At 45.5% G+C, this 14,167-nt stretch overlaps 1 protein-coding gene across 1 annotated transcript; it reads left to right on the top strand.

Moving 5' to 3' along the window:
* Positions 1 to 4,942: 4,942 nt before the first annotated feature.
* On the top strand, positions 4,943 to 10,344 carry SNAI1 (snail family transcriptional repressor 1). The gene is made up of 3 exons (XM_067554257.1): positions 4,943 to 6,434; positions 7,045 to 7,560; positions 9,105 to 10,344. The coding sequence occupies exons 1-3, from the start codon at positions 6,356 to 6,358 to the stop codon at positions 9,284 to 9,286; spliced, it is 777 nt and encodes a 258-aa protein (XP_067410358.1). The 5' UTR covers positions 4,943 to 6,355; the 3' UTR covers positions 9,287 to 10,344.
* The last annotated feature ends 3,823 nt before the right edge of the window (positions 10,345 to 14,167 follow it).

Here is a 14,167-nt window from a genome sequence, read left to right as displayed (position 1 = left end):
TTACTCACGTGCCTGAGAGCAAACCCTTCCTACAAGAGAAACTCCAGCTGAAATCTACAGCACTTTTGCCCCCATTGGGATTTTACACACACACACACACACACATCATTCTCAGTCATTTCTTTACATGCTTTGTATGCAGTGCTTAATTTGGGCAAGGGCTGAGCCCCAGCACCTCTAGGCTTGGCAATTCATTGCCCTGGCCATTCTGGGCTCGCTGCATCAGTTATGAATGTTAAAAAAATTGCTTGCGTGCCAGGCACCTCTTTCATTACCAATTAAGCACTATTTGTATGTCACTAGCAATAACAGCCTCTCCAGCTATTTGTGCAATGAGGAGAGAATGTGCTTAAACCTGAAGTCAAGTAAAATCCCAAAGCTTTAATTTGGTTAGTGGAAAACTTTTCTTACAACTTTTCATTTTGTGCCATAAAAAGTGCCATACACTCGTATTGCTTGAAGCACACTACCTACCCTAAAATAGTCTGTAGGAATCTAAGGGCTTAAGAAACAAACCTGAATTAAAGGAGTGAACAGGATTGCTGCTCTACTCATTCACTCTGACCTGTATCCAGCAGAAAGCACTTTCTTGAGCACAGCAAAAGAGATTATCTGCTGTGCCATTGAGGCATTCCCCTCTTGTCCTTTCCCCTCCTTTTCACAGCCATTGCAAGACTAAAGCCAACAGCTATGTTGGAACCAACAGGAACTCAAGACTTACATAGCAGGTGGCTGGACCCATGCTGTCAAGTTTTACAGCCAAGGAAAAATATAACTAATTTGAGAGAGAAGAGGATCAATGTGGGGCAAGAGTAAGTACTTTGGCTGAGCCCTTTTAAGATGAAAAATAGTTCTTCTCTATAGTGCCAAGAAACATGGGCAATTCTCTCTCTCCTTTAGCAAATTGGCTATGTTTGCCACCGTCCCAATAATCCTTGACTAATGGCCAGCTGACACAAAGCAGCTGAAACATTTGCCGCATGGTCATAAACCTCCTGAAGTTGGAAATGTGTTGCCAACTTGCAATAAAGCTCCAGTGGCAATTATTCAAATAATCATTGCATGAGGGGGGTGGGGAGAGGTAATTGACCATTCTTGTATATGGGGGAAGGCAAAGGGACCCCCCTCAATTTTGAGAGAGAGGAAAACAGCTCACATTAAAGATCTGTGTATTATTTGAAACATATCTGAATGGCCCATGTTTTGTTGCTGATTCTAATTATCCTTCAGGAAAGAAAACCCCGAGTCAAACATCAAATTAGATCAGAGCAGGCACTACTCATTCCCACCTTGGAGGTGCCTGGGTAAGGTCTGTGAGGTGGGCAGGAGTATCCTCTGCTATGACTCAAAACAGCTCCATGTTTCAACCTGTCTCAGCAGCCATGTGAGTGTTTTTAGAACCAAGAAATGCTCTATGGTTCTGTTCATGTACAGATGATAAGTAATGGGAGTCTGAAATTTTCATTTAAGAAAACAAAAAAAATTCTAACCCTTTAGGTTGCAAAGATAACTTTCCAAACCTGTCCCAAAGCAAGGCTGCGTTGGAGCCTGCGGCCAGGCTGAGACAACGGCTCTGCCAGAGGTGTGAACTGCCCCGGTTGGTCTCCAGGGGGTCTTGTAGGGACACCATCAAATTTAACGCTTTCCTGTCTGGAAAGTTTTTGCCTACTGCTGTGACAAGTAGCATTAGATGAACAACGTGAGGGAGAAATATCTTTATCTCATTTTTGCCTGTCTAGTGCATTTGACAGCACTTTCTGTATAATCAGTTTCACAGGTTTCCCTCTTTAAGTAGTTTTCTTCTGTTGCTTGTGTGGGTCTTTTCACAGGTATATGAAAAAAGGAAGAAAATTCAAAACAAACACAAAAAAGACAGGACATTTCAACAGTAAAATTAAAACCAATGACAGGAGGAACTCCTAGTTAGTACCTAAAATTACTTTTAACTGACTTTCAAATTGACTAGATTGACTGTGTCTGGAGCATACTGGTAACATACTTCTCACTGAAGCATCATGGAAAAAATTGGAAAAAATGTCTACACTGTTAACTGTTTCGCTGCTGATTGTTTTAGCTGCAACATCAGTCTGTTCTGGGATCATTAGGACAGCATGGGCAGGGTTTCAAGTTGGATCTCACCATTTCATTTCCTAATTGGGCCCCCTGCAGATATGTGGTGTCCAAACAATCCAGAACAATGGAATCTTGTCAATCTATGTCAGCAGTTGGAGGGGTCTGCACTACTAGTGAGGTTCTTCTTTTATACATTAAAGGATTGCTCATTAGGGAGAAATACTGAAACATAGTGAATGTTAGCCAAGCATGTGTTCCAGTCCCCATTGTTGTCAGTGAAAACCTCTCTACTGACTTCACTGGGAGCTGAATCTGGCGGCTAGATACTACACTGATTGAATCAATTGTTAAAGTCAATAGATAGACGCCAATTGACTTCAACAGGTTTTTGTTTTTGTTATCAGGCCCCAATACCTTGGCTAGACAGACAGCTAGAAATGTATTCATCAGAAGGAGTCAGGAGGATTTATTATCTATTTTCTGCTTTATAATTCATTTTCCAAGTTTTTCTTCAACTAAAATATTTCAAGCCTCTGAGGACATATTGTTCCTACTAAATGTGTCCTTGTTAATAACTGCCTCCTCCTTATAGTCAGTGCTGCCTGCCTCAAGCAGGATTTCAGTCTCATGAAATGGAGATGCCTCTGAAATTCATTAGAGGTGCACCTGAGCTGCTGCAGGGTCCTGAGCAGGGGTCAGACTTTTCCTAGGTCCATGGGTATTTGCATGCAGGATTTTAGTTTGGGGGAGAGACAGGAAGTTAAGATCTGAACTGGGGGAGGAAGTGGGTCGGTGTTTAAATGGAGGCGAAGTAGGGGGGAGAGAAAAGTGTGTATGCTGGTGCAGGTGTTGTCAGTCACATGCCTCCAATCCATTAGAGATTTTCTTTATTTCCAGGAAAGGCTTGAACTTTAGTAAAACTACATGACAGTGCCTTTGATCCCCCCTCCGGCCTGGTCTAAGTGGCATGTTTGAGCTGCAATTCCATTTTCTAATTCCTCTGATGGCTAGAGTAGTATGGGGTTGATGAGATTACACATGGCTGATATAATTAAAGGTACATAATTACACTATGCTTAATTTGACTTCTGAAATGATTTTCTTTACAATGGAGTTCTCCTTAGACATTTTTTTTAAAGTAGATGGCCTGTATCTCTGGCTTAAGGTAATGCCTGGGGGGGGAAGGTCAGTCTGACACCCTCTATCAAACCATGTTTGTGTATTTTTAGCTTTAATCCAGTCACATCACCAGCCAACTGTCTATAGAGTTGATTTTTAGATTTCCTTTGGACAAAAAGCTTGATAAGTTTATATAAACTACATTTCCCTCAGGAAAACAACTTATAGCCACTTTTCTAAATCACTCTCCTATTATAAATTCCTCCTCGGATAATTTTAACAGTTCCAATCAAACCAAGTAACTTTAGCTCTTCAATCTTCCCCTTCAGTCAACAACCACCTCACTTTATGACTCTTTGGAATTGCCTCCACCTCCTTTAACTTCTCCTAATTGTGTCAATTTTGACTCACTTCAGCACAATGGTTACTAACTTGAAAGGGCATAGATCTGGGCCTAGAATAAAAGGGCCTGATTCAAATCCCATTGATATCAATGGAAAACGTCAGTGGGAGTTTTGTCCCTACTTTTAAAGAGAAGGATGGTTCACTAGGTGTTATTTTTGGGAGTTTGTTTTCAGTTAGAGCTGCAGTTTAGAGCCCTTCTGTTGTACCTGCTGACACACACACATTTTTTAAAAGCAGTGAAACACACTAGTGATCAGTTTTGTTGAGGAGGGACCCTGCTCCTGTCCATATTTTTAACAAGTTCCCAGCTACAGCCATACTAGTAGCGAATCATTACTGTAATAATAACGTGATTTTGTAACCTCTAATTTTATTCTAGATTTTTAAAACAATCCATTTTGCAGGTTTTCATTCAATCTCCCTCTATTCAAAACCAAGAAAGTAATTGTTAAATGCAGGAATTCAATAAATGAAGAGCAGAGGGTGGATATGGGTGTTAACTCTGGGACAGCTCTGTAGGACAAGGTGTGTCTAAGAGCTAGATTTTTCTTTCTCCCCACCATTTGGGTGAAGTTATTAGTCAAGCCATGTGTATACTAGGAAAATTGCACCAGTTTATCAATATAGATTTTAAATTAGTCTAGTTAAACCAGTGCAAATGCCAAATATAGATGCACTTAAAGCCAATGTAGACACACTTAAATGGGTTTAACCCTTGCTTAAATTGGCTGAGCTTATAGGAAACTGATAAATCAGAGGAGGGGTCTCTTAAATTCAGTGTTGTCCCTTTGGTACATGGGTTTGGGTATTAAAAATAATTTATTGGTGTGTAAGCTGTATAACATAACTCTTCCCTATTACTGGTTATTGCTCTCTTCCCCTCCGCGCATTTTTTAAACCCTTTGAATCTGAACCTTTTCAAAATAGCAGCTCATCATGAAACTTGCCTTCCCACCCCAACCCCGCGGCAGTAAAGCGAATAAATTCTGATTTAATGGGATCTGAATACAGGTTTCCTTAAATGCCTGCAGAGGGCGACGCTCACCCAATTTGGAGAGAGCAGGGGGAGCCTCTGTTCCACTTAGTGGTGCGTTTGTTTGAAATATACATATATCAGGAAAAAGTGTTCTGAAATAGGTCAACAACTAAAATCGAATCAGTTCAAGGGGTCTGCGCTTGTCCTTAAGGGCCTGGCGCACAGAACCTTTCCTGCAGCAATGAAATTAACAGAAGATGGGTGTGAGCAGATTCTTTGATGGCTTTTCACGTTAATTTCTATCACCTGGTAAACTCCCATTTAGTCGCTTTTAGTCTAGCTCCTTTTCACTGTCTTGCCTGTCCCGTTTTCACCCATGCTTAATGATGTGCAGATACCAATCTAGCAGCACCTCCGGGCACCTCACAGACATCTGTACCAACAGCCCAAATTATCCTTCTCCTGGGGCTGTAGCCCTGGGCTGAGCCCTCTTCAATCCCCCTTGCCAAGGGCTTCCCCGGCCCGCACCTGCTGTCCCCGGAATGTGGAGGGTGCAGATGGCATCTGGTTGACATGTGTGGGCTTGCAGCCTGGGAGAGGAAGCAAAGTTCACCAAAGAGACGGGGACTGCCTTGAAATCTGTGCTAATGCCCCCTCCCTAGCAGCTCATTAAAGGCTTGTGCTGCTTTGAGGACCTAGGCCCAGCTGGCGCTTGAGCACAAGCAGATCAGCTTGTGCAAGCCTCCCCAGAGAAACCCCTTCTTTCCGAGCAATCTGCATTGGCCCCAAGAGCCGGACCTCAGTGGTCACTACTGCCCTGTGTGCTGAGAGACAGGCCCCAGCTACAGGGGCTGGGCCTGGGGATTTGGTTCTGCTTCTGGTGGAGCAGAGCCAGCGGTGATGTTCAAAGGGGATCTGGAGTGAAACTCCCCCGAAGTGCGTGGCAGAGCTGGGAGCACGAGCCTGACTGCTTTATCCTCGCAGTGTGAGCTAGAGGGTTTACTGCGTGTGTGTCCCTAGCACAAGCGGAGGGATCAGAGCCGCAGAACATGTCTGTGAGTTGCTTGAAACCTGAGCAAGGATGTGTGCGCTGCTGAGTGTGACACTGACAGCGCTAGAAACCTGCCTCCTGGGGCACCGTCTGCGTTTCCCAGCTACTGCCTGCCCCGGAATCCTGGTTTCTCTGCCCCGGCACCTCTGCAAAGGCGCCTCTAACCGGGAAGGCGGGGGCACTGTGCGGGCCCTCCTGGCTCTTCTCTGTGCCCCACACGTTTTGGGGGAAGGGGGGGTTCTTGCCATCCCCGGAGCCAGAGAAGCCGGCCAGCGGGACGGGTTTGCGCCGCGGGCGCAGCCTGCAGTGCGCGGCGCGCAGAGAGGGGCTGGCCCGGCCGGAATCCTCCCTCGCCCCGCTGGGCTCCGGGAGCGCAGGGCTGGGACCACACGGCGGCGGGGTGGGCGAGAACGCAGACGACTCCGCGGCACCCACGGGGCCGCGCGGAAGAGCGGGGACCCTCCCCGCGGCTGGCCATTGGCTGCCAAGTGACAAGGGGGCGTGTCAGTCTCGCCCCCTCCCGGGCCCATATCAGCAGCCGCGCTGGCTGGCGGGCGGACGGGAGTTAAGTGTGGTGGGCGGCAGCGCTGCGGTCCGGGGGACGGAGTGGCCTGGCCGGAGCGGGGGATTTAGGCGGCGGCGGCGGCGGCAGCAGCAGCAGCAGCATCTCTTGAAGGGCCGGCTCGCTGGGGTCCGGGAGGGTGAGAGGCGCCGAGAGCCCCGGCCGCAAGATGCCGCGCTCCTTTCTGGTGAAGAAGCACTTCTCGGCCAGCAAGAAGCCCAACTACAGCGAGCTGGAGAGTCAGACCGGTCAGTGTCCCGGCCGCGGGCGGGCGGGCGGGCGGGGGGCTGGAGAAGGGCACGGTCCGCGCACCGGGTTCGCCACGCTGCTGCTGCGCCCCGGGCGGGCAGGGACGGGAAGCTGCGCGTGTTGAGCCCCGGGGACCCAGAATCCGCCTTCCACGTGCGAAGCCCGCGGGCGTGAGCGGAGCTGGGGGGAGGCGGGGGGCTGTGCGCGCAGGGGTCTGCTCTCGCCGCGGGAAGCCGGCCTGTGACTGGGGTCCATGCGGCGCGCTCCCTGGGCAGCCCAGCTGCCTCGCACGCCTGCCCCATGCCCGGCCCGACGATCCCAGCGCAGGGTCGCGCTGCAGCGTTCACATCGGGCTGTGCGTCCAGCGGCACCCTGGGCCCCTGCTGCAGCCCCGGCCGGGGAGCCGAGGGCGCTCGGCTGGGGGCTGGCGGGGGCGGGGACCGCTCTGCGCTGCTTTCTCGGCGCGGGAATCCCGCCCCTTGGGGACCCGATTCCGCCCCCGCCCCATTGAGGTCAGCGACCCCAGGGTCAGCCCCTCTCCCTCCGCGGTCTGAATGTGGCTGCACCTCCTCGCACTCGCTCAGGGGCCGCCCTGCTTCTCCATTGCAGTGATCGTGTCGCCCTTCCTGTACGAGAAGTACCCGCTGTCGGTCATCCCCCCGCCGGAGGTCCTGAGCCCGGGGGTCTATTACCCGCCGCTCGTGTGGGACACGGGGCTGCTCTCCAACTTCTTCACCTCGGAGACGGAGTACAAGAAATGCGCCGCTTCCCCCGACGAACAGCCGAAGCCGCTGGACCTGACCTCCCTGTCCAGCGAGGAGGATGAAGGCAAGACCTCTGACCCGCCCAGCCCTGCCTCCTCGGCCACCGAGGCCGAGAAATTCCAGTGTGGTCAATGCAACAAGGCCTACTCCACCTTCGCCGGCCTTTCCAAGCACAGACAATTGCACTGCGATTCCCAGGCCAGGAAATCTTTTAGCTGCAAGTACTGTGAGAAGGAGTATGTGAGCCTGGGGGCTCTCAAGATGCACATCCGAAGCCATACCCTGCCCTGCGTGTGTAAAATCTGCGGCAAGGCTTTCTCCAGGCCTTGGCTCCTGCAGGGCCACATCAGAACACACACAGGTAAAGCTGACTCTGGGGTTCCTCTCTTATCTCCTCCCACTCCTCCCTTGACACCCCCCTCCCCATGCCTGCAACCTGAAGCAACAGTTCTGTGACTAATCTGAGCAGATAAGGGCTTCCCAAACCCTGGTACCTCTCTCTGTAAAATGGCCTTTAAATACCTTTCTGTTAAATCCTGGGGCAGATTCCTAGCAGGTGTAAATCAGTGTAACTCTATTCAGGTCAATTTGCACCACTTGAGGATCTGGCCCCAGGTGTTCTCAAGGGTGCCTGGAGAGTTAATGTTGCATGCTTGATCAGAAATGCACTTTCTGGGTGTCAGTGCTGTGGTGTGTGTGTGTGCGTATGTGTGTGTTTTCCCCCCATCCCCCTTCTGTTAAACATCTAACTTGCTTACCTATGCAAGACGGCTCCTGCTCTCTTCCCCTTCCCCCCATGCTTTTTTAGCTCCTGGAGTAAAGTTCATAATATAATCTGCAGTCTTTCTTTCTGTCTAGTGTCAGGGTTGTGGACACTTGGGGGGAAATCTACCACCTTGATATGAACACTGGCTTGTTATCCAGCCTCTTTTTAATTCTCCAGGCATATGAATCCGTCATGAATCAAGGAGGATAAGCTTAGTTCCAACACAAAAGCATCATTTCAAACCTCATTGATTTTCATTGTTTGGCTAATGGTACTATTGAGCAGCGAGCAGGGGACACTGAAGGCTCATGGACAGTGTAGGCAGGTGCTTTAATGTAGCAATGCTGTTAGCATCGTGCACCTGTTACTGTAATGCCCCAGGCAGAGCAACAGACTTGCAGCTGCCAGCCTGTTGAAGCTTTTAGCTTTAATCCAAGAAGTATCACATTTACAATGCATCTCCCTCAGCATCCTTTGTGCTTGCCACAGGGATAGTTTAATTGTTACTTGGCGCTGATTTCACACCCTCTTAAAGTATTAAAGAGGATGTTTGAAGGAAGCTAAAAAGACTTAATTGTGCTTTCTAAATTGAGCACACACATTTGTTTCTCAAAAAGAGCCTTTCTGACAGGAATTCACCCTGCTTAGGCTTTTCAGCATTGGGAGGTGGGTGAACAGAAAAGGAAATAGCTATACTCCAGTTTTCGAGCCCTCTGTTTTCAAACACTGCCTGCTGTGACTCAATTAATAATAGTTACTGCTTTATCATTTCACAACTCTATGCAAACAGTCAGGTTCAACAACACCAAACGTTAATATGAAATATTTGTGTTCTTAATTACTTTGAGAATCCATCCTTTCTCTCGTGTCTTTCAGACAGTTTCATGTTGCAATTTGGGGATGCTCTTTTTACTATCAAATTCCTAAGTGTCATATTTTGTCTTAAGAGGATCACATACATACCAATCTACATGTATTTTTACAGCGATATTCATAAACGCCTTTTAAAATCTCCATAACACACAGCACTTCTTTTCAAAGAGCTTTTAACCAACTTTGCCCATTGAGTGGCTCACTCTTTGATATTCTCCATGTGTTGATGCACTGGTTAATTGTGAATGCTTCTCTTTGTTTTATAGGTGAAAAGCCTTTTTCCTGTACACACTGCAATAGGGCCTTTGCTGACCGCTCTAATCTCCGAGCCCACCTGCAGACTCATTCAGATGTAAAGAAGTATCAATGCAAAACCTGCTCCCGGACTTTCTCCCGAATGTCACTTCTTCACAAACATGAAGAAACGGGCTGCTCTGGAACTCGCTAAAGGCTCTAAACCTCAATGACTCTTACATTCAAATACATGTATTGTTACTAGTTTCTGTAGGAGGTAGTTTCCTTCATATTGCCATTACAGTGTGTATGAAGCCCTGTATATCCAGCTGCTTTGGGCCTTAAAAGATATTGTTACCATGCTCTTCATTTTTATACCTCTGGCGAATTTAAAGGCATGATCCTTCTTCCATAGAAGTCCATATTGAAACTCTAATTGACTTCTGTCAACACAGGATCAGACCCTCTAGTATGATTGACTGTGGCTTATAAAATGAAGGCATGATGAGTTTCCCTTAACTTCAGCCAAATTCAGTGGGTGAAGGATCAGGCCTATTGATATCAATGTGAGTGTTGCCATAGACTTAACAGGTGCCTGTTTGTTGCTGAAGGCACTCAGCACCTTGCAAAATTGCGCCCTGAACCATGACATACATCTGGTCTGAAATATATATCACAGTTGTGTGTTTGGGGTTTTTTTTGTTTTTTTTTGTTTTAAATGAAGGACAAAAGCAAAGTGTTAAACATAAACCTCTTCTCCTTGATTGCGTGTATGCTGCCTGCAGAAGGTGTAACTATGCAATAATACAGTATCACATTAGTTCTGAAGCAGCTGCTTCTCCCCCAGCACAATGACAATTTGCAATGCCTACAAGATTAACAATGTCCATAAAAGGCATTGGTAGCCATTTCAAACAAGAATCCTGTTTACAGAGCAGCTATGCACTCAAGCACCTGTTAATATGACTCTTAACAACTGCTTTTCAAGAGAACTGTGACTAATAGCAGGCACTTGTCAGATGATACAATGGTGGCCTGTGCAAAGCACTGACCATTGACAGGTGTGTGCCAAAAGAGCTATTTATGGTTATTGACAGGTGCCTAGTGAATGCATTTTCTTTGTACATTGTTTTCACATAATCATAACAGAATATGTTTACATTTCAAAGGTACACTGGTATTTATATTTTTATGCCACAGTTTTGTACTGATGAAAACTTTTATATAATTATATACAGTTTATTGATATTCAATAAAAGGGTTAATTTATAATATGGTCTTGTGGCTATTTTTTTTTTTAAGCAGGGAATGCACATTTGAAACTGCAAAAATCTATAAAGGGACTCTCACTCATGTGAGTCGTTTCATTGTGGGACTATGTTAGCAAATAGCTCACTAATGTGAACAAGGGCTACTCACAGTCTGCTCAAAAACTGATGACAACACTTTAAATTCCTGAAAAGCTATTCTAGGCCTACATCGCTAAAGGTAAATGGCAATGGGCAATCTGAACATAGCATCAGTAATATGTGCTGCATGCCCCTGGAAAGGGGTAGTGGGTGGCTGTAACCCTTAAGATGTTTTTAGATAAATTTGAGGTGCAGCTGCAAAGAACCTTTGTTGAGATAAAATTAAAAAGTGGTGCATTTTGGGAAGCACGGTATATGTCTGAATCACGGAGGCAGCTCAGACTATTAACTCTTCCATGTCCACTATGTGACTCAGCTGAAAAGATGTATTGGGTCATCTACCAGACAATGCAAGGTAGTTCTTGCAGGTTATTTTCTAGTGCTCTTTTTCCAGAAGAATCCCAATCACTTCCCTTGGGACACTATTCAAGGATCTTAGTCGGAGACAGTTAGAAAGTATCTCCTGGTATCGGCCTAAATTTATACCCTTTGTATTCCTGAAAAGGAGTGGATGGCCTTGTGACAAGTATCGTGCTGGGGTGGAGGTGAGCTGGGCGCCACTGCTGTTTTAAGCATCCAGACTTATGTCTTGTCTACACTTGAAAGTTAATTTGGATTAAGTTAGAGTGTGAATTAAAGCATGACAACTATACCTAAATAGCACCATGTGTAGACCAGCCCTATTTTGAAGTAGTCTAGACAACCTGGTGCAGGAAATGCCTAAGTTCTGTCAACACTAGTGCTCCACCCTTATTGCTCTCACGGCTGTAGCTGCACCAGAGAGATCTGCACCAGCGAGATCCCTATGTTGCTAGTGGAGAGAAAGCATGTCTGACACTTCCTCTGTCATAAAATGTATAATACCCCCTTACTCCTGAGGTGGAACTTGGCTTATGTAATGTTTGCAAAGTCTGGTGAGACCCTTGGCTGCAAGGTGCTACAGAACTGTAAATTACTAGTAAATCATTCCTTTCCCTTTTCCTTCGCTGAGCTCAAACGGTCTAGAAATACTGTCACGTGGCAGAGCAGAGTTAATGGGTGACTCTGATAATATAAATCAGTCTGTATTTGCCTTTGTGCTTTTTCCACTGATGGAGCCATTTTAGGGGCCCAATCTTTGCACCCCCAAAACACTCATTGCAGGCTATGGTTTTTGGCTGTTTTTGGGGTGCCAGACTGGCCAGTTAACTGGCTGAAGGACGTAAGGCTATATTTTATTGCCTGGCTTTCCTACAGCCTAAACTTTTAGTTGCTGTTTTATTTCCCCCACTCATCTTGGTTTTCATGATTTCTAAGATACGGTTTTAAAATCAGAAACAAAACAGAGATGTTCCATTCCAGCATTACATGTCTCCATTTCACCTTTTTAAATTATGGAAGTGGATAAAATCAGTTCAGCAGCTTCCAGTCAAACACTTACTACATAGTTTCCTTTGCATTTCAAAAGGCATTTTTATAAAACAGGAAGATGTGTGGTTGTAAAATGGAACAGATCTGCTGCTCAGCCATTCTTTTAATTAAGTGCTCGCCCAGCATAAACCAACTTTCCCATCTGAGACTGGCTCATTACAATCTTTACTATTGAGCAAGGAGGAAGTTGGAGGTTTGGTGGTCCCCCCGCCCTTTTCCCACCAGGAAACATGAAATTAAAAAAAAAAAGAAGTGAAGTTAAAAAGTGAGAGCATTCCACTAATTACTTTCAGTTTTTCATCTATAAAATCCTAGATTTGCAGTAACTAATTTGTTAAAAGGGGAAAAATTTCTAGAAGGGACCACCTTGAGGACTAGGAAAGGAGGGGTTAAGAGTGGGCATGGGGGGAACAAATATCTATAGAGACACTTTTTGTATGTAGAAACAGTATATGCCATATGTGCTTTGAGATCTTTGATTGGAAGGTACCAGGTAACAGCTGAGTGTTTTATTTTTCAGTTCTTTGGTACAAGACTATTCAGTTATAATTTTTTTAGTATCATGACTTTGTGTATCTAACTAAATATTAAAGGCCATATCCTGTCTTTGGTCCATGCTTGCCATAGTCAGGGTATAGGACAGGGGGGATGATGGGCCCCAAACCAAACATTTTGGGGTCATTAAGTGAACAAAGAATTCCCCCATTGGTTCACATTGCTTGTACTGTCAATCAGAGTTAAATATGCCTGCTGAGCACCAAGCAATCCTGTTCCATTTTGTTTGGGACTGATGATTCTTCCTTGCACTTACACCCCTTGGGACTAAATCCTGCCTGCGCCATTGGCTTCAATGGGATTATATTAATGTGAGTAAAAGAGACAAAAAAGGTTTATTCCACACAGTGAGAAAAACTTTATCTTCTGCAAATTCTTGTGCTAAATTGTGGCCTATTAAGCCACATTCCAGTCTTTGGATGGAGGGGATGGAAGGCTTTTAGAATTAAGGGGTCAGGAGGAGGACGGTCTTGGCTCCAGCAGGCAAATCCTGCCCGAACACAAACACAGCTTGAAAACAGCAGAAACAAGAAACTCAAACTATTTTGAAACACAAGGGACCAGATCGTTGGCCCTCCCTTCTTCTGCTATGACTATGCCCTGGTGTAGTGGGTGAGACAGGGTGTGGCCAAAGCCCCTTGCACTTCACGGACAGTTACTATTGGTATAATTTAGAGCAGCCTCTGAGGCTATTTTAAATAATGTCTGGGTCTACTCTGAAATGGCCATTGGCCTAGCCCAGGATCAGCGAAATGACTTACAGCCACCTCCCCTCATTTCCTTGGATCCTGTGCTGATCATAGCTTAGCCAGACCCCTGGATCTGCCTCACTATTTTTAAAACATGTTTCTAAGCGCCAGATAAAACTTTGGAGATACTATAACACCCTTTCAGTTTTTTACATACATTATTTGTGTTGTCACAAACTGGTGATAACCTAGATTGAGCCAGTGGCATTAATAAATCTCTTTCAAGGGGGAGTCAGTGTTGCCTAGTGGATAGAGCATTAGCTTGAGACTCAGACAATATGGGTTCTGTTCTCATATCTACCCCTGACCTGTGGAGTGACTGCAGGCAAGTCACTTCAACTCTCTCTGCATCAATTTCCTCAGCTGTAAAATGGAGATAATGATACTTAGGGCTTGTCTACACATGGACACTTAGGAAAATTAATCTAAATGAATTTTTAAAGTGGATTAGTTAAACTGAATTAAAATCTCTGTGTGGACACTCTTATTTAATTCTGAAGTTAATTAAGGAAGTGAACTAAACTAAACTGCACTAGGGCCACCTTATTGCTGAATAAGAGCTCCCACAGTGTCTTAATGCAGTTTAACTAATCCACTTTAAATTCACACCTTTAATTCATTTGGATTCACTTTCCAGAGTGTGCTGATGTAGACAAGCTCTCACCTCTTTTGCAAAGTCTTTGAGATCTACTGATGATGAGAACTGGTAGGCATTCTTTTAATTACTCTAGTTTTCTTGTTTGTCTTTTACAAAAAAAACCCCACCTCCATGTTAGCTCTAATGTCATAATACACCTTCAGAAAGTGAAGCCTATTCTGAAAACCCTCTTCAGTCACAGAGCACATTATAAGCCAGGGAGTCACTCCTGACTCACTAACTGGGTCTGTAAAATGCAGACTTGATGACTAAGGCAGAGCTTCATGCTGAAGTATGGGCTTTTTTTAAATTTTAAATGATTTCCAGAAATAAAC

The sequence above is a fragment of the Emydura macquarii genome, unplaced genomic scaffold, assembly GCF_026122565.2.
Source record: "Emydura macquarii macquarii isolate MOO-44397 ecotype Brisbane River unplaced genomic scaffold, CSIRO-AGI_Emac_v2 contig_1483, whole genome shotgun sequence".
In the NCBI taxonomy this organism is placed as follows: domain Eukaryota; kingdom Metazoa; phylum Chordata; order Testudines; family Chelidae; genus Emydura; species Emydura macquarii.
Note: the sequence above shows the minus strand (reverse complement) of the source record. Positions and strands in the feature narration are given on the sequence as shown.